The following is a 20,830-nucleotide window of genomic DNA, read 5'->3' as shown; positions in this document are numbered from 1 at the left end:
ATAGACTGCTTCACTTTAACTTGCATAAAGCATGAAAATGATCCAAGTAAAGGTAGTTTTTCACTTTAGCACTACCAAGTTTATATACTTAACTGAATTCACCTTCTATATGACAGTCCTTCACATTCTGTGTTTGAACATAACTATCAGTGGCCCTATTGAGATGAGACCTATACCTCATCAGTGTCTCTCTTAATCCTTGGTATCCAAAACTGAACATATTTGGGAAATGACCAATGTAAAATGCAGAGGGACTGTTAATTCCTGGTTCTTGGAAGCTTTGCCTTTATTAAGGCAGTCTAAATTCATATTTGCTTTTTTTGCCTCATCCTATTTCTGAATCATAGTTGAGTTTACAGGCTCCTAAATCCCCCCAGATTTTTTCAAATGTCTAATCATACATAACTCATCCATTTTTTGTTTTCAAAATTGATTTTTTTAACCCATATATATAATACTTGACATTTATTCCAATTAGATTTCATCACAATTAGATTCAGTACAATGCTCTAGTCTCTCAGGATTATTTTGGATTCAAAATCTTTCATCTTCTGTGTTAAATTTTCTATTACAGCTTTGTCTCGATTGCAGATTTGATGAGCATACTATATTTGTGCCTCTATCCATGTCATCAATAAAAATGTTCCTTCATTGAAATGTGAGCCCTAGGAGCACAGGGACTATTGTTATTTTAAAATTAAACCTTCCTTGTTCTTTGTACCATATTTGTCACATAATAATTTCTTTACTTCTTGAATGACTTATGGATAGAGCACTCTACTGGAGACCTTCTGTGTTTACATTGATCCACTAATTACTACTCTTGAGTCTAGCCATTCAACTAGATCTGAGTCAATCTGATTGTACCCTCCACAACAATAGTAAATAAAATACTTTTATCACCCACACTACTCTCATTTCTTATAGATATTTTGAGAACATGTTCACAGATTATTCCCCATACCTGCAGTGCTCTCCCTTATCACTTCTGCCCTCTGGCTTCCCTGGTTTCCTTCCAGTGTCAACTAAAATTCTACCTTCTATGGGATGTCTTCCCTAGGCTTTAATCTTATGCCCTTCCTCTAAGATTATTCCTAATTTATCCTCTTTATATTTTGCTTGTAAGTAGTTGTTCCCATGTTGTTGCCTCCTGTAAAGACTTGAGTTCCTTGAGAGCAGAACTGTCTTTTTTGCTTTTTTTTCTATCCCAAGCACTTAGCACAGTATTTGACATATAGGTTCACAATTCAATTTTTCTTTTAACTTTCAACTTTTAGAATCCCTGACTTCCTTAAAGACTCAGCTCTAAAGCTACCAGACTTTCCCATCTCTCTTCCCATATCCTCATCTGATCAATGAGTAATTAATATTTTTCCAATTTTTTTTTCTGTTTTTCTGCAAAATGTTTTATAGTGAATCTTGGATGATATGCTCTCAAGGATTTTTTGGCCCTCTGTAGTGTAGTTGAGTAGAATTTCTCATTCTAGCTCTTCCTGCTGGGTTTTCTTGATTTTATGTATTTGTGTGTGCATGTGTTCATGCTGATTTATCCTGCAACTTTATGGAGTTTTTTAATTTCATTTAATTTTTTTGTTGAGTCTCTAGTGTTCTCTTAATATATCATCATATTTAGAAAAAGAAATAATTTTTATTTCCTCTTTTTCTGTACTTAATTCCCTCATTTCCTTTTTCTTGTCTTATTACTATAGCTAGCATAGGCATTTGTATTAAGTAATTGTGGTGTGATAATAGGCATTCTTGCTTTTACACTCTCGTCTTATTGGAAAGGTATCTTAACCTTTCTGTATTATGTATAATATTTATTCTCGGATTTAGATAAAAATTTTAACTATGTTAAGGAAAGGTTCATTTATTCCTGTGACTTCTAGAGCTTTTAATAGATGGGGTGTTGGATTTTGTCAAAAGCCTTTTCAACATCTATTTATATGATTACATATTTTAAAATTTATTTTTTAAAATAAACAATAAATAAATAAAAATTATTACTAATATAGTTTATTATATTTGTAGTCTTATTGCTTGAGTTTAAAGTCTGGAAGTTTTATTTCACCTTCATTCCTATTCCTATTCTAATATATCTTCAAATGAATTTTGTTATTTCTTCTATCTAAAGTTTCTCTTTGGTAGTTTGACATTACATTAAATTTGTAAATTAATTTCAATAGTATTTTCATTTTTATTATATTGGCACAATTAAGCCCTGAGAACTGCATAATCTTTTAATTATTTATTTTCTGTTTCTTTAAGGATTGTGTGATTGTCTTTTTTTTTTTTTAAACCCCTACCTTCTGTTTTAGAATCAATACTGTGTATTGGTTCTAAGGCAGAAGAGTGGTAAGGGGTAGGCAGTGGGCATTAAGTGACTTGCCCAGGGTCACATAGCTAGAAGTGTCTGAAGTCAGATTTGAACCTAGGACCTACTGTCTCTAGGCCTGACTGAACTGCTCCCAGTTGGGTCTTTATAAGCCTTATGAGTGCTTTGGTAGACTTGACACATATTTTGTGCCTTTTAGTAGTTATATTGAATGGAACTTAAATCTATTATTGATTCCTTGATTTTGTTGATGGTGTTTAGGTTGATTTTGTGTGTTTATCTTGTAATCCATAACTTTCTTTAAATTTTGTTTTCTCTGCTTCTTTTTATGCCTTCATTTTCTTTTAACATGGCTAACATTTCTAGAACTGTGTCAACTCGTGTGTGTGTGTGTGTGTGTGTGTGTGTTTTAAAATTCACTTCATTTAAAATGCTTTTAGGGGCAGCTGGGTAGCTCAGTGGATTGAGAGCCAGGCCTAGAGACGGGAGGTCCTAGGTTCAAATCCGGCCTCAGACACTTCCCAGCTGTGTGACCCTGGGCAAGTCACTTGACCCCCATTGCCTACCCTTACCACTCTTCCACCTATAAGTCAATACACAGAAGTTAAGGGTTTAAAATTAAAAAAAAAATGCTTTTATTCCTTTAAACAACAGATTGTGGAATTTTGCATATTCTTTTTATTCACTATTTTCTTTTGTTATATTATTTAGTCTATTCACATTTAATTAGGTAAGTTTGTTTTTTCCTTCTTTGTGTTCTATATAATCTTTCTAATATGTTATCATGTCATACTTGGTAATATTTTATTTGAATATTTTATATCAGTGTTCATTAGAGATTATTGTAATCTGTAATTTTCGTTTTCTTCTTAGTTGTCTCTCCCTGATTTGGTTATCAGGACCATATTTGTATCATAAAAAGAGACTGGAAAAGGAATATCTTTTCTTATTATTGCAAATTGTTTATGTGATGTTAGGCTCATCAATCCTTTCTTTAGTTTGAGCGTTTTATTTAAATTACATCTTCCTCCTTTTTTTCCCCCTCTTCTTTCCCAAATTAGTTGAATTAGTTAAAATCTTCCCTCCTCTCTAACTTCTTTCTTAGTTTTTTCTTTGCCTTTTTCTGAATAATGATTTTTTGTTAGCCCTTTTCTGTAAAAACAGTATTTTTTCTCTTCAGTTATTTTCATTTAATCTACTTTGATACAAACCTACTCCTACCAGATCTCTTCCACTTACCCTGAAACCCCATTCCTGTTTGTCACTTCCTTCCTCACTTTTGCTTATTTGTTGAGTTTCTTCCTGTGCCTTTTTCTGAAAACAATTTTTCTTCATTATTTCTCTACCCTTTCTATTATGGATTTTAAAAAAATTCATAGTCCTGATGAATATATACTCCTTCTTTGGTTTCTGTATTCCACATTAAATTAGAGCTTGTAAGTTCCTAATTTAAGTTCTATCTTCTAACATTTTCTGTGTTATTGCCCTAGAGATCTTTCTCCTTGTCCCATTTTTCTGTTACACTTCATTTTTATTGCTATCAATTCCAGTATTAAATGGAGAAAATAGAAGCGTTGTTCCATGATAGAAATTTTCCCATGTTTTTCGAATTCAGTTGTTAAATCCTGCTCTCCTCATAATAATTTTTTTTTCTTCATTTGCCATGAAATCTCTTTGGTCAGTGTCCTCCCAACCCTTTCTGGTTATCGGTTGCCCACAGAAATTCTTGTTTCCCTTCTCCTGAAGCAAGATGCTAAATACTCTCTCAGAAATAAGTCTCTCCAGGGCAGCTAGGTGGTTCAGTGGATTGAGAGCCAGCCCAGAGCTGGGAGGTCCTATGTTCAAATCTTCAGACACTTTCTAGTTGTGTGACCCTGGGCAAGTCACTTAACCCCCATTGCCTAGCCCTTACCACTTTTCTGCCTTAGAGCCAATACATAGTATTGACTCCAAGATGGAAGGTAAGGGTTTAAAAAAAAATAAGTCTCTCTCTGTGCCAAAATCCTGTAAATTATACCCATTACAGTAGGACCTCTATCCCTCATTATAGAATATTTCTTTCCTCTCATGGGGGTGTTCTTCAGTAGGATCCCTTTCCATTACAAAATTGAGATTTTATTCTTTTGCTTTTTTTTTTCAGTCTTTCCCCTTACCACCTTAGCCATTCTTCTGTAGGACTTTGTTATTTTTCCCTTCGTTGTTTACCATTACATTGATTTGAGATTGTAAGTACCTAGTTCCCTCTATCTATTTCATCTTCTCTCCTTTGCCCTCCCATCTGCATAAATTAAAAGCATAGTCCAGGACTATTCCTCCCCTGTTAGTTCTGTTAGTTAAGTTTTGCTTTCACTTTTGTTTCCTCCTTGGGTACTTTTAGAAAGTTATTAAGATTGTTGTTTTGTTTTGTTTTTTATACCCTTAGAATCAATGCTGCGTATTAGTTCCAAGGCAAAAGAGAGTAGTAAGTGCTAGGCAATGGGGGTTAAGTGACTTGCCCAGGATCACACAGCTAGGAAGTGTCTGAGGTCAGATTTGAACCTAGGACCTCCAGTCTCTAGGCCTGGCTCTTAATCCACTGAGCCACACAGCTGCCCCCAAGTTGGTTGTTCTTGCTGCTGCTGTTGTTGATTTTAAGCCCATTCTTGGCTCTTTTTATTTTTGTTACCCTCTTCCCATTAATGTATTATTATATATTAAATGTAATATTTAATTAATATAATGTAATAAATATAATTTATATGCCTTTCTTGCTTGCTGTATTTTTTTCCTTTCTGATATTTCTTTAGTCTGGGGCTCTTTGCAAAGCATATATTTTGTCCACATCTAATTTTCTTTGTAGGAATGCTTCAAAAGCCTGCCTTTTTTTTAAGGTCTATTTTTTTTCCTTTGGTGAGTAAAGCCCATTTTTCAGTGTGTGCTACTGTTAGTTAAATCTTGAACTCCTTTACTCTTCACAACTCATTATTCCATTCTCTTCTGCAGTTTCTGGTTGTTGCAGAATAGTCATGTGTTGTTCAAAATTACAATAGAGGATTTTCTTTTCCTAAAGGTAATCTGTGGATTCTTTTGTTTAGCTCTTGGTTTTCTGTGTTCAGCATTAATGGGGAAGTTTAATTTTATTGTTTACAGGTTTAACTTCTTGTATTTTTCTGGGAGACTTTTAATCCTCAAATTGTCTCTACATCCTTTATATTTTTGAGATCAACATATTTTGCTTATATAGAGATCATGTTTTCTTTGAACGTTGCCTTTCAATTTTCTCCCATATTGTCTTTCACTTCTTTGTATTTGCATTCCCAATCAGTTGTTTTCTTTTTTTGTTTTTTGTTTTTAGGCTTTGCCTCCTTAGATTCAATTGCTAGTCAGCCAGTTATTTCTATTATCATTATTTTTTTTCTGGAACCATTTGACATCTTGTGGTAGTTTGTTTTCTTGGGAATCCACAGAGACTCTCTGCTTCATCAAGTCAAGTGTTCATTCACTTTATTTTGCCTTGCACTATTCATTCAGAGATATTTGGATTTATTTAGCTGATATGGAGGCCATATATCTACTTGCCATTGATATATCTTCTTTATTTGGTTTATTTGCTTGTGCTTAAGTCTTCTTCCTTCTGAGATCTTTTGTAATTTCAATCATTTTAATTGCTCCTCCCCTCTCCCCCAAGCCCTTACTTTCTTGATGGCAATTACCCTGGAAGCTGAACATTAAAACTGTTTCGGCCTCCTTTTAGGCGCCTTAAGTTTCTGTTCTGGAGCACAGTCTACTTTCCTTATTCCTTAGTTCTCTGGCTGAGCACTGTTACATTTTTTGCTTGAATTTCACTATAGGCCAGGAACTGTGCTAAGTGTTTTACCAGATAATAATCTCCCACGTAGTTGAGGAAACCAAGGCAAACTGATGTTTAAGAGTCTTAAGGGTCACTGCTTGTGTCTGAGAATGATTTGAACCTCTTTCCATATTATTCATTTTTGCAATAGAGCAATCTTTTGAAACCAAAACCCCAAATCATATACCCATATAAATAAATGATAAGTCATATGTTTTTCTTCTGCATTTCTACCCGCACAGTTCTTTCAATGTGGATAGCATTCTTTCTTATAAGTCCCTCAGGATTGTCCTGATAAATCCATTACATTTACATATCCTAATTTGTGCAGCCATTTTCCAGTTGGTGGGTACCCTGTTGTTAATTTTCAGTTCCTTTGTACAGCTAAAAGTGCTGCTGTGTTTGGTATGCAATAGGTATTTTTCTTTTTTTCTTCTCTTTGAACTATATACCTAAGTAATACTTTCTGGGTCTGAAGATGTGTATAGTTAATACTTTTTGGGAAGAGTTGTAAATTACTCTACAGAATGGCTATACCACTTCATAGCCTTATTAGCATTTCATTAGTATGTTCTTACAAATCCCTTCTAATAATCATTTTTCTCTTTTGTTAACTGTATTATACTGATAGGTGTGAAGAGGAAGCTCAGTGTTTGATTTTTCCTGTTAAATATTTTGGAGAGATTTTTTCTTTTGATTTTGTTGATAACTTAGATTACTTCCTTTGAAAACTGCCTTTTCATGTACTTTAACTGAGCATTTAACACTAACTAGCCTACATCCTTTTTCTTGGTACCATCAGCCTTGGATTTTAAAGGGAAAGTTTCATATTGAGTTTGAAAATACTGCATTCTCTGATGAAAGTTGTAATTGAACAATTGAACCCCCCTCCCCCCCTACCCTTTGATTGAATTAAAAACAAAGGCTGATGCTTTTATCTGTCAACAAATTGCTGTAGATAAGGGGATTGCTTTGGGAGAGAGAAGACACCATAGTGACTCTGGTGCCAGGAAGATGCTTGACTCTTATCCCACATGCCAGAAAGACCTGCCTCTGATCCAGATTGAGGTCAGAGTCTGCCAAATCAGAGGAACTCAGAAAAGTGATGTCACAAGGAACATAAAATTGGACTAGGGGAAGAAAGTAGGTCTCTTTAGCCTCAGAATCACAGTGGGAGGAAATGGTTAGGTGCCTGTAGTGTGACCACACAGCAAACTCAGGGGGAGGCAGCCAGCGAGGGCAAGCAGTGGCTAGGGGAGCCCATGTACACACATGGTCAGGCTTGATGCTGTCCAGGAGAGTACCCTGGCATGCCTAAGGTCTGGTTGAGAAGCTTGCACAGCCAGCTGGGGGCCACATGTGGCCGGTGCCTTTTCTTTTTCTGCCTTTTAATTTATAATTTAATAAATAGAGACTTAGATGTAGTCTCCAAAGAATTTTAATCTTAACATAACTGTTTACCTATTGGAGGAATGGCTCTTGTTCTAGTTTATTTGAATAAAATCTTTGAATATATTTAGATAGCAGATCAGGGATTTTTATCAGAGAAAGTTGTTGCCTTCCCTGCCCCCCCCCCTTAATGATTCCTTTTTTTTTTCTTTAACTTGCATTGATTTACTTTCTGTAAAAGTTTATGTAAAACCATTTTGTCCCTTATTGGTCAAGAAATCTTCCTCTATTATCAGAAGTGGCAGTTAGCTGCCACTCTGCATCATCTTGACAAGGCCTATGAAAACCAGCAGGCAAATGGCAAGGGAGTTTATAACAATTTTAATCAAGGAAATTATGGTAAAGGATGGGAATAGAGGTTTTTACATTTTCAGACTAAGGGCAAACCACAGGGTCAGGGGAGGGATTTTCCTCCATTCAACTGAGATCTAAGCCAGACAGGGCCCAGAGAATAGCAGGACTGAAGTGGGAATCCTCATAGCAGAATCCAGACTCACTCCAGTGATGTTCCAGCTCCTCCAGGACCACTAGCAGTGCTCTTTCAGGTGGGTAGATTCTGGGAGCTAACCTAGCCCAAGTTAATCTGCAACTCAGTTTGGGATTAATAGTCCCTACCAAAATCTCCCACAAGTAGTTGTCAGTCTTCCTTCAGGATCTCTGGAAATCTGAGGTCTCCTAGGGTCAGTTGCAACTTGTCCCAACCACCATGGAGTCCATCTCAGAGAGAGAGCAAGCCCCTTCCTGCTTCCCCATTCCATTTGGAATTCTCCAGCCTTTCCTGTTAGGTCTCCTAACTAATAACTAAATAATCTTCCTCACAACACTATAGATACAAAAGTTATCTGCATCTATTCTTTAACTTATTTATGATGTAATTTTCTCCATCTAGATCATGTATCTATTTATTAATTAATTTATTGTGGGGCATGCAGTGAGATGTTGGTTTAAATCTAATTTTTTGTTGTATGATTTTCCAGGTTTTCCAGCCATTAAAAAAAGAAAGTTAAACCCTTACATTAGTAGTTGGAATCTTTGGATTTATCATACATTATGCTACTGTTTGTTTACTTCTGGATTTTATGATCCTCATCTGTTGTACTGATCAATAATCAGTACCATAGCTTTAATTATTACTTATTCATATTATTTAATATTTTTAATGCCTTTAATTTTTTATTATCTTTTAACCAGATCTACTTTTACTATTACCTTGTTTGAGATTATGATTGCTACCCTGCTTTATTGAATTCATCTAAACCTTGCTTTATCCTGTCATTTTAATTCTGTGTAAATATTTGCTTCAGGTATGTTTTTAAAATAAAAATATTTTTCAGTTCTGTTTTGTATTCCATCACCTTCTGTTTGATAGATGAATTGATTCTCTTCCCCAATCTTTACATAGAATAAGATTATGAAATAGAAGCAATGGGTTCAATACGAATAATGTATAATTGAAAGTGCTTTTCTTTCTTTTTATATTCAGAATAAGATCACAGGTTCTTATATTTGCTTTTTAATTCTTTTTTAATCTTCTCTTTAACATCTAACCTCCACAATTGAAGTTTATTTTGCTTCAGATAAGTATGTGTGTGTACCTGTATATGAGTGAATGAGAGAGAGAATGTGTGTGTTTAAATATCCTTTGTCTGGTTCAGATATTAGGGTTTGTTGATGTGGAATCTAGCAACCCCAAACTTATGGTTCGTGTGATACCTTCTTCCCTATCCCTTCCTCCATGTTTGTATACTCTTCTTATGCAGCCCAGTTATAAGACTTAAATTTCACTGCCTTCTTCCTCATTTCTTTTAAGTGCTTCCTTTTCTCCTCTCTTTTATTTCCTTCCATCAACTCAGAACAAAATCTTCCCTATTCCCTATATTTTTTCTTATTTTGTTTCCACTGTGACCCTTAAGAACATTAGAGTAGGGGCAGCTGGGTGGTGGCTCAGTGGATTGAGAACCAGGCCTAGAGATGGGACATCCTAGGTTCAAATCTGGCCTCAGAGACTTCATAGCTGTGTGACCCTGGGCAAGTCACATGACCACCAGTGCCTAGCCCTTACCACTCTTCTGCTTTGGAACCAGTACAGAGTATTGAAGGTAAGGGTTTAAAAAAAGGAGAAGAAGAAGATTAGGGTGGTAGAACAGAAGCTCTTTGTATCTCCAGTGGCTAGTTATAGAACCTAGCAGTAGATGCTTAATGAAATGCTTATTGAATGATAAATATTTTTTATGTAAATTATTGAATGTAAAAATGGCCAAAAGAAGAGGAAAAGGGGAAGTACTCTAGTGATTGTTTACAATCTTTTTTAAAGCAAAGAATAGGACTTGATTGAAATGGATAGATTTGGCCACTATTCAAATTGATGCTTTCAAATTTTTTTAAAATTTTGTTTATTTTATTTTATTTTCCATGGTAACAATAATTCATGTTCTCTCCCTCCCCTCTACCATCTCCTTCCTGGAGCTGACAAGCAGTTCCACTGGGTTATATGTGTATTGTCATTCAAAACCTAGTTCCATATTATTCATTTTTGTAATAGAGTAATCTGCTTTGAGAATTTTTGTTGTGAGTCAGCAACATGATGAAAGGTGAAACAATGGTAAATTTAGTGCCAAAAAGATTGACTTACATATTAAAAAAATTGTTTTTGTTATGTAGTTAAAATTTTATTGTTGTTCATGTATTTTTAAAGCCAAGTATGTCTTGGATAACAGAGAAGCAGGGTGAATGAAGCTGCTTGTTAAAGGTGGGAGAACATCTCATTAAACCTTTACTATTTTTAAGGTAGCAAATTGATCAACAATTTGACATATAATCCTTTGCTTTCTACAGGGAAGTTTGCAATGAGAAAAAGCAATAAAACTGACATCCTTAGATCAGTTTCACAGAGTGTCATCAAGTAGTTTTAATTTGTCTCATAGAAGCCCTGCTGTATTTCATGACCTTGATAAAAATGTTCTTTTACCTACTAATTTGTTGCAATAAAAATTAAACAAGAATTATGAAGTAAGATAAGAAAAACGCTATCTCATTAAGTACCATAAAATGGTTACTAGGTACTGTTTATCCTACTTAATAATTTCATATACCCTTTAAAATAATTTTAGTTCAGGCACATCACTTTTTGCTTTTTAAATTTTATATGGTAAACCAGTAATATAAGTAAATAAAATTTCCATTTAATAAAAGAGAGCCAAATATATTAAATAGGCAGTTAGCGAGAAGAAATGTCAATGGTGGGTGTGCTTTTTCTCCAAATTTGTCTGAAGTACCACTTTTGGTTTTCTGATCTTATGTACTCAATGACATGTTTCAACTTATTTCACTTTGCAACACTTCATAAATAAGCCTCTCCACAATTCTTTAGAATCATACTTACTATTTTTCTGGTAACATCACATATATACCATATAATATATACCATAATTAAGTCAGTTGTTGGATTTATAGCTTTTTTTTTAAAACTCTTACCTTCAGTCTTGGAATCAATACTGTGTATTGGCTCCAAGGCAGAAGAGTGGTAAGGGTAGGCAATGGGGGTCAAGTGACTTGCCCAAGGTCACTCAGCTGGGAAGTATCTGAGGCCACATTTGAACCTAAGACCTCCTGTCTCCAGGCCTGGCTCTCAATCCACTGAGCTGCCCAGCTGCCCCCTAGCTTTTTTATTACAAATAAAATAGTTTCCAATATTTTTTATTTTTTCTCCTTTTTTATTTAATTGATTAATTTAGAATATTTTTCCATGGTTACATGATCCATGTTTTTTCCCTCCTAGAGTTGACAAGCAATTCCACTGGATTTTACATGTATCATCTAATATCTTTTAGATGATATTTTATAGGCTATATTCCCTGAAGTCACTGGGTCAAAAAGTGTGATCAGTTTTCTGGCTCTTATTAAAACATGATGATTTGTAATAGTTTCATTAATTTCTAACACCACTATGAATATATTAGAATGTTTTTCCCAACTACATTTAATTGTATCTATTGTGGGGTTTGTGGAGAGATATCCCTAGTGTGGTATCTTAAATTTATTTTAACTTAGATTTCTGATTACCAGGACATTTCAGCATTGTTTTCATGTAATTATTTTTTGAATGTCATTAATTTTATTTCATATTTGATATCCCCAATATAATTTGTTATCTTTTAATTTTTCCTTCTTAAGAATTTTTTGGAAAATCTCATATAGGAAATGATGCTAATTACAAATGATTTCTATAGAGCAGAGATATTATTTCCTTCCTAAATTAACCCCTCTTTAGATCCAGAATGCCATTAAAGGATGAATTAAGGCATTTGAGAATAGGGTTAGAATTTCTGAAAACTGAAGTATTTAATTGGACATGTTGTAAAGCAATTCATAACTTCTTGCTTCCACTTTTAATCTTGTTTGCTTTACTTTTTGTTCACACAGTTTTGAATTTAATGAATAAAAATTACCTCATAATGTAATCTACCTCTAATTTGGTCATAAATTTCTCCTTTATCAATAAATTGATCTTTAAAAAATTTTTTTTTTATTTAGAATATTTTCCCATGGATCTGAAAGGTAAACTATTCTACACTACTTTAATTTTCTTATGGCATTACACTTTAGGTCTAAATCACATGCCCATTTGGACCTAATCATAGGAGAGCTTATGACATACTAGAGTGATTGAATTTGAACAATGTGAGAGGTCAGTGAAAATGTCTGTGGTTTCTGTAATATATGGCATTAGAGGGAAAATTATGAGACTGGCCCTAAATTAATTTTACTTAATCTAAGGTAGTAGGGGAAAAAGATGGGAAAAAAGGAGACATATACTTTTCTCACTGCTCCATTTAGCTTGCTATTCTCTGGCCACCATTAGGGGGCTATAGCCATGCTCAGAGGGAAGTTCAGCCAGGAACAAAACTGAAAGAGAAGAGCTTGGATATCCACTCTTCCCTCAGTTTATCAAACCTTTTCTCCACCCACTAACTCACAAATCTCATTTCAGGAGTCAAAGGTGGCTTTCTATTTTGCCTGTGCCACCCAGGGGAACAGTCCAGGGGGCAGTACAGAGGACATTACCCTGCCCTCGTCTTCTGATCTCTCGACTCTATTGCTGCCTTTTTTTTTTTTTTTTTTTTAACCCTTGTACTTCGGTGTATTGTCTCATAGGTGGGAGAGTGGTAAGGGTGAGCAATGGGGGTCAAGTGACTTGCCCAGGGTCACACAGCTGGGAAGTGGCTGAGGCCGGGTTTGAACCTAGGACCTCCTGTCTCTAGGCCTGACTCTCACTCCACTGAGCTACCCAGCTGTCCCAATTGCTGCCTTTTTCCTGCTGCCATTCTATCCTTACTCAGTGGTTTCTATCATGCGATCCTCACCTCTTGAGTCAGGTTCAGGCTAATGCCAGATATGCAGCTCCAGAGAAGGGGAAGGGTAAATTTCCTTCCTTTACACAATAGCAAGACTGGAGCTGCCTGTGAACATCTTTCCACATAGCTTGTATTCTTTTTTTTTTTTTAAACCCTTAACTTCTGTGTATTGGCTCATAGGTGGAAGAGTGGTAAGGTTGGGCAATGGGGGTCAAGTGACTTGCCCAGGGTCACACAGCTGGGAAGTGTCTGAAGCCAGATTTGAACCTAGGACCTCCTGTCTCTAGGCCTGACTCTCAATCCACTGAGCTACCCAGCTGCCCCATAGCTTGTATTCTTAAAGTTTCTCCCTATGTGGATTGTCTGATATAAAGCAAGATTGGAGATCTGACTAAATGTCTTTCCACACTGGTTATATTCATAAGGTTTCTCCCCACTGTGGATTCTCCAATGTTTGGCAAAACTGGGGCACTCCCTGAATGTTTTTCCCACATTTCTTACATTCATAAGGTTTCTTCCCACTGGATTCTATGATGTACAGAAGATTGGAACTCTGAATGTCTTTCCACATTGCTTGCATTCATAAGATCTCTCCCCAGAGTGGATTCTCTGATGTCCAGCAAGATTGGCCCTATGCATAAAAGTCTTTCTGCACTGATTACTTTCACTAGATTTTTCCTCAGTGTGCATTCTTTGATGTTTAATATAAGATGAATTTTGAGGTGCAATACAGAATTCTCTAAAAGCAAAGTTATCAGGATGATCACTCATGAATCTTTGTAGGTTCATTTCTTCCACAGCAAGGCTCACCTCTCTTAGATTTGCCTTCATTTCAGGTCTGATCTCTCCTTCTGGGCAGAAGCTCCTTAGGCCTTCTTGCTCCAGCATCCATGGGGCTTCCCTCTGCCACAAAGATCAGGTTTCAGGCTTTCTCCAGCCTGACCTCCTTGTACAGCTCCTTCTGGGGAGGGGACAAGAGATGCCACTCCTCTTGCATAAAGTCCATAGCCACTTCACCACTTCCTGTGCTGGGAGTCTGTTCCTCTCAGAGGCCATCCCTGGGACTCCAGGCTCCTGAGCCTTGAAGCGTGGGGTGGAGGAAGTTCCTCGGCAGTCCGAGGGGCCAAGGGGGGAAAATATTTGGAAATGGAGTGTTTTCATGTAATTATTAATAGTTACCATTTCTTCTTTGTGTAAAAACAAACCAAAAAAATAAGCCTAAGAACTTGGATGCCATGTAATTTTAATTACCAAGCACAATCTCAAAGAAGAGTTGAAAAATGCAGCTGCCTTCATTCATTATAGAATGATGGAGGGATGATGAGCATGAAATATTGCATATAGTTCAGGCATCATCATATATTTGTTTTGCCGAATTGTTATTTTTCTTTTTTTTTACTTGTAAAAAAGGCATGACTTACTTGTTAAGGGAAGAGAGAGTTATATTTGCAAAAGGACATAATGTTAAAAAATCAGTAAAATTTAATGAAAACCAGATAGAATAGTATATAAAGAAATGGTATCACAGCCAGGGAAACCAAGATTTGAATACTTTGACATGTTTGTTGTATAAATCTGGGCACTAACTTCTAGTGCTCTAGTTTCTTTATATTACTCTAAAAGGTGTGAACCTTCATTTGTGTATGCGTTTTTTACTGGGAATTCCCTATACTAGTGAAAGCACAGCTACAGCCTTATCAACAAATATAAGACTTTAAAGAAAATTATTCTGAGACTGTTCCTGCTATGGGTCTTTGCAGCCCAGTGGCAGGAGGAGGAGCATCGAGGCCCAGAAGCCCTGCTTGAGACGAAGGGTTCCCAGCCACGGCCCTTTTCCCTCGGACCCTAGATCCAAGTCGCTCGCACTGGTGCTCTCCCGTGTCTGAGGAAAGGGATCTAGCTGATCCCCACTTGCAGCCAAGATGCCCAAGAGGAGGAAGGTCAACTCTGCAGAAGGGAAAGTAAGGGAGAAGCCTAAGAAGTCAGCAAGATTGTCAGCTAAACCAGTCCTTGCAAAGGTAGAACCTAAGCCCAAAAAGACAACAGGAAAGGATAAATCTGAGAACAAAAAAGTTCACACAAAAGGAAAAAAAGGAGCAAAAGGAAAACAAGCAAAAGTGACTAACCAAGAAGAGAATAAAGATGACTTACTTGCAGAAAATGGAGAAACTAAAAATGAAGAGGTCCCAGTCTCTGATTCATCAGGAGAGAAAGAAACCAAATCTGAATAACATCTTATACCAAGTCTTTTGACAGTTGTCCCTGTTACCTCCCTTCTTGTACAATTCAGAGGAATATTTTTATCAACTATTTTGTAAATGCCAGTTTTTTAGTAGCTCTAGAAACACATTTTTAAGGAGACAATCCCACCTCATCACATTAATTTTTTAAAACATTTAGATAGGGGGCAGCTGGGTGGCTCAGTGGATTGAGAGCCAGGCCTAGAGATGGGAGTGAGAGCCAGGCCTAGAGATGGGAGGTCCTAGGTTCAAATCTGCTCTCACACACTTCCCAACTGCATGACCCTGGGCAAGTCACTTAACCCCCATTGCCTAGCCCTTACCACTCTTCTGCCTTGGAACCAATACACAGTATTGATTCCAAGACTGAAGGTAAGGGTTTAAAAAAAACACAAACATTTAGATAAATGTAAGCCAATCTAAAGTGACTATTTAGAATCCTATTTAAAAGAGGTGAAATCACATACTGGTTGTTGGTTTGGTATTTTCTTTTGTTTTAATATGGCCAGAAATTAATAGAATGTTGATTAGGAAGGTGTTCACTGTCTTGTACATAGGTTTAAGATTCCATAAAAGCAGTTTTCACATCATTAAATGAAACATAGGTGGCCATTTGGAATTTTGACCATGAATTTTAAAGATTTTATTTGAATTCATCTGTTTTCCATCTTTCGGTACAATTTTTTTCCTGAATAAAACTGCTCCCTGGTGTTGGATCTTCCTTTCAAAATTGTGTGCTATCTGTGACATTGTCATCTTTGGTAGTGGTAGTACAATTTTTTTTCCAGTAACTTGGTTTATGTACTATAAAAGATTGGAAAATGTGTATAATGAGTAATTAGTAGAATTTTGCTTTGTAAAAGATGTAATTCCCTATCCATATTTAGGATATTGGTATTTGATAACTTCTTTAGGAGGGAGAGTTGCCTTCAAACTTAAAACAAGAAAGTCACTGGAGAAACAGTTTAGAAAAGAATTACAACTACATAATTTTTAGATTTTTTTCTAGCATTTTTTTTTAGACCCTTATTATCTCATAGGTGGAAGAGTGGTAAGGGTGGGCAATGGGGTTCAAGTGACTTGCCCAGGGTCCCACAGCTGGGAAGTGTCTGAGGCCGGGTTTGAACCTAGGACCTCCTGTCTCTAGGCCTGACTCTCACTCCACTGAGCTACCCAGCTGCCCCCTAGCATTTTTTAAATGTACAAATTAGTTATAGTGTATATGTACTGATGACCAAACAAGAACTAATAAAATTTTGATTATAAAAGAATTTTGATTTTGTAACCTATGTGTTAAATTTTTTTTTAAACCCTTACCTTTCAACTCAGAGTCAATACTGTGTATTGGTTCCAGGGCAGAAGAGTGGTAAGGGCTAGGCAATGGGGTTTAAGTGACTTGCCCAAGATCACTCAGCTGGGAAGTGTCTGAGGCCAGATTTGAACCTAGGACCTCCTGTCTCCAGGCCTGGCTCTCAATCTACTGAGCTACCCAGCTGCCCTGCCCGCCCCCCACACCCCCAATATGTATTAAATTTTAACACAAGACAAAAAGAAAAAGAAAATTATCCTTTAATTTTCTAATACAGCTTCTTTGGGAAATGAGTATTTTGGATGTCTGACCTTTATCTGATAATACTTATTGTATTTCCTTTTTTGGGAGGCAGCCTGATTTGTGGATAGAAAGCCATCTGCTAGGTTTTTTGGTTTTTTTTTTTGTAATCAGAAATTTCTAAGTTCAAATCCTGAGTTCTGATAGTTAAGTTGTGTGATGAGCAAATTTAGCTTCTCAGAGTCACCCTCTCCCTGCAAGCAAACTTTAAAACTTTTAAGTTGCTGAGCAGGTTCTTATCTCTCCTGTTGTGCCTTGTGCCTTTTTAAAATAATTTTAGATGAATTGCCTTCTTTTGTACAAAATCTTAGATTTTATATAATCAGATCCATTTTTTTTTGGCTACAATAATTTCATTTGTTTGAGAAAAATATGTTCCTCTGCAGTTGAGGTATGTTTTCTTTTCTTGAAAGAATTTAGATTTTTTAAAAAAATTATAAAGACCATTGAAAAGTTTATTGTGTTGTGACCTCAGTCTTGTTTTTCAACATACAAATTTCAACATTTCAACAGTTAATATGGAAGGATCTGTGGTTCAAAATGATGAGACCTTCCACCAAGCATGATATATAGTAAATGGCTATGATTTAAGCTGAAGGGAGTCAAAAGGAAGAAGTAGCCTGAGGATAAGTGACACCCAAGTCCACATAGCCTGTATCCTCAAACAAGGATTTGAACCCAGTCTTCCTGATGATTCCAAGCCAAGAACTCTTATATACCATGTAGCCATAAGCTTTATTCTTGGTTTTCGGCAGGATTGAGAAGAGATTGGGTCTTCCTATTTTGCCCAGGCTGTAAGGACAGTGGCTATTCATGGTGGAAATTGACCTCCAGCATTTCCAACTTATTGGTCAGCTTTTTTTTTTCTTCTCGCCCCAGAGAATCCCCATATTGGTGCTGAAATTAGTGCTAATACCAAATTGGTTTAGTAATCCTACTAAGCTCAGGACTCCTGAGCTTAAGCATCCACTTCAGAGTCCCAGGCAGAAAGAATTATAAGTATATGCCACTGACTATGTTGATTAATATGATAATTCTTAATCATATCTATAAAATGTTGGACATCAGACTCCCTATAAATTTAATTTGATCATTTCCACCTTTTAGCATCTTTTCTAGGAAAGTACCCTGCCATAAATTCAGGTCTATCTACAGAGTTGAATCTTTAGAATGGCAAGAGAAATAGAAATCGAGGGAAGTTCTTACACAGTTTCTTTGGTATTACTTTTTGAGAACCTGCCAGTTAGCTTTAAGGTTGTAGAATGATTATTATAGTCTTTATTTAAGAAAAGAATAACTGAAAATTATAGAACCAATGAACTTTCCTTAGAAATGTACAGATAGTTTTCCAGTTTATATGACACCAATTTAATATGTATAACTATTTGGGAATAGCTGCCCTACTTAGGTAGTAGGTAGCTTAGTTGCTGTGGGAACTCCCCTTTCTTTCCTGCTGCCATGAGATGAGATTTCCTTCCTTTTTTTTTTCTCTTCGACTGCTGCCTGGTACTGCATTCCTATTCCATTCTTGTTTCTGATCCAAAGTAGGGTCTTAAGCAGTAGGATTTATTTGAGAAAAGGAGGAATTTAAAAGAAGAAAATCCAACTTAGAAAAAACAAAATATTTGGTTTCTTTTCCTTCAGTCTTTTGAATCCCTTAGCCCTAGCATACTAGTAGTCTATTTCTCATATTGGGCCCCATTCTGGTCTTCACCTCTGTCACTGATGAAAATTCTACAGTAGACTGGGATTTCCTCTGAAATATAGATGGATTTTATTTTGATTCTTTGTGTACCTAGATCCACCTATCAGTGGCAGGTATCTATGCTTGTCTTTACCCTGGCAATTTGTATAAAATTGTTTCTTTGGGGGGAAAGTTTCATTTTAAAATATTGTGCCTTGGAAAGAGGTTCAAACCACTAATGTATAAGTGAACATGTAGAAAATAGACTTATGTGGAGAGAGGACAAAGGTCAAGTCAAGATGCAGTTATTAAGTGCCTATAGTGTACCAAGCATTGCTAAGATTTGGAAGTACAAAGGCAGAAATAATTCCTTCCCTTTGAGGAGCTTGAACTCTTAAGATAGGTAATATAGAATTAATTTCTTAGGAAGTACTATTTGGAAAAATTAATCTGGATTCAGAGAACTGGGTCTTAAATCTCACTTTTTTTCAGAATAATACTTTTTTTAAAAAAAATCAGTTATTGAAGAAAATGATAGAATTCAGTTATATGTAATTTTTCAGTAATTTCTTTCCCCATCAAAGTTTATGGATCCCCTGAAACCTAGTCATAAACCTCAAGAGCTTCTGCTTAGATAACAGTGTTGAAGCAGCCTGGAATTCTGCTAAGAAAATGGATTGTTCACATCTGAATTCTAGAAGGATTTAATGTAGAGTAGAATAGGTTTAAACATTAACAATCCAGTCTCAAATGGCCCCTAGGCATTTATTTGTTGATGGGAGGGAGAGGGGAAAAGTTAATCATCCTTTAAAAGCTCAAGGGATTGATGAGAACATGGATTGGCTTGAGTTCTTTGCTTATTGCCTCAGATTTCTAAGTAGACTAAATTGATCTACCTATTCTGGTCCAGTTGAGAGAATTTTTTTGAACTGAAAGTTACCTCACTAATAAATAAAACCTTGGAGTAGAATTCTTCAATTAGACATAAAACCAAATCCTATATGTTGAATTTTGTTGTCTATATCATTATTAGGTTTTTGGAGGGTATTGTTAAAATGTAAAAATATTTGGGGAGAAAATGTATAATTATTCAGGGAGGAAAAAATCCAGATTAATGATGCTTATGTAAATGAAACTAATGAACTTACATACAAATATATTTAAATTAGTGGACATGTGTTCTCAGTAATACAGGCATTCCTTCATATAGAACACAATTGTAATTTATCCATACCTTCTTATCCTATGATTCTTATACATGTTTTTCATAAAACACATATCTTTATGTATATTCTGTATACCAATACAGCATTTGGACTGTCCATTTGTTATCTCTTGATCTCATCATTATATAATTGGCCCTATTACCTTTTTCTAGTTAGGCATTTCTTCAGTGATATCTGCCACTTCTGCAAATAATCATCATTGTCATCATACAGCCTGCTTATAGCCAGACTATTGAAATTCTGAATCTGTGGAGGTTGGTTGTAGTGTTCTGTTGTGAGTGCACATGCACACATTAAAAGCATAATGTTGCTAATAAGATTGATTTTTATTTCAGAGTACATTTGGGATTGTATGTGTTACATGGAGAAAGTTGGACATAACCTGAATGTTGATTTGGATTAGAGACGAAGAAGAGGATATTCCCAGTTGGGGAAAGAATTTAGGGATCAGAAACTTTCTCCAATTACCTCTAGAAATAAATTGAAGTTTCTTTATAGTATGGAACTAGTCATTTTATCCTTTGACCATAGTCTACCATTCCTATTATATCTCTTAAGTATGCTCCAGATAAACTAGACTCTTCAGTTCTTGTTAACTAGTTCGGATTCTATGCCTTCATTCACATTAATTCCTTGAATCTGGAGTCCCATCATTCAGACCCTTACTCAAATGCTACTTCTCTCCTGAAAGTTCTTTAGTCTTGTCAGCCAGCAGTAATCATTTTCTCCCCCTTTGCTTCCAGAATATTTCATACCTTTCTTTTGGTATTTAATCACATTCAGCCTTATGTTAATGTTATTTCTTTATCTCCATTATTAGACTTAGATAATAAACTCCCTTCTATATTATAAATATTCTATAGAATGAGTGTTGTGTCTCAGGGAGGACTATGATAGTATGTAGCCTGCTTGGAGATGATGTAGTAAAACATCCAATGTCTGCAGTTAACCCTTTCTCTTTACCCACCCCCCCCCCCCATGAGTTTGCAAGTTCACATCTAGTTCCTTTGGTTTTTGTAACTGATGTGGAGATTAAAATTAATATGCAAAATACTAAGCATTATATTTATAAATATTTTATTAATAATAAACTAACAAAAGAGA

The 20,830-nt window shown here is 35.8% G+C and overlaps 2 protein-coding genes across 2 annotated transcripts in view; both read left to right on the top strand.

Annotated features, from left to right (window-relative positions):
- Nucleotides 1-20,830, top strand: part of UBE2R2 (ubiquitin conjugating enzyme E2 R2) — a 130,721-nt gene that overhangs the window by 62,091 nt on the left and 47,800 nt on the right. The gene's annotated exons all lie outside the window — the stretch shown is intronic.
- Nucleotides 14,647-15,331, top strand: LOC123235353 (non-histone chromosomal protein HMG-14-like). Its single transcript, XM_044661469.1, has one exon. It carries the CDS (start codon nucleotides 14,890-14,892, stop codon nucleotides 15,196-15,198), a length of 309 nt encoding a protein of 102 aa, XP_044517404.1. The 5' UTR covers nucleotides 14,647-14,889; the 3' UTR covers nucleotides 15,199-15,331.

The sequence above is a fragment of the Gracilinanus agilis genome, chromosome 1 (assembly GCF_016433145.1).
Source record: "Gracilinanus agilis isolate LMUSP501 chromosome 1, AgileGrace, whole genome shotgun sequence".
In the NCBI taxonomy this organism is placed as follows: Eukaryota; Metazoa; Chordata; class Mammalia; order Didelphimorphia; family Didelphidae; genus Gracilinanus; species Gracilinanus agilis.
Note: the sequence above shows the minus strand (reverse complement) of the source record. Positions and strands in the feature narration are given on the sequence as shown.

Coding starts and splice junctions, on each gene's coding strand:
- LOC123235353 (XM_044661469.1), top strand. CDS start 14,890: ATGCCCAAGAGGAGGAAGGTCAACTCTGCAGAAGGGAAAGTAAGGGAG.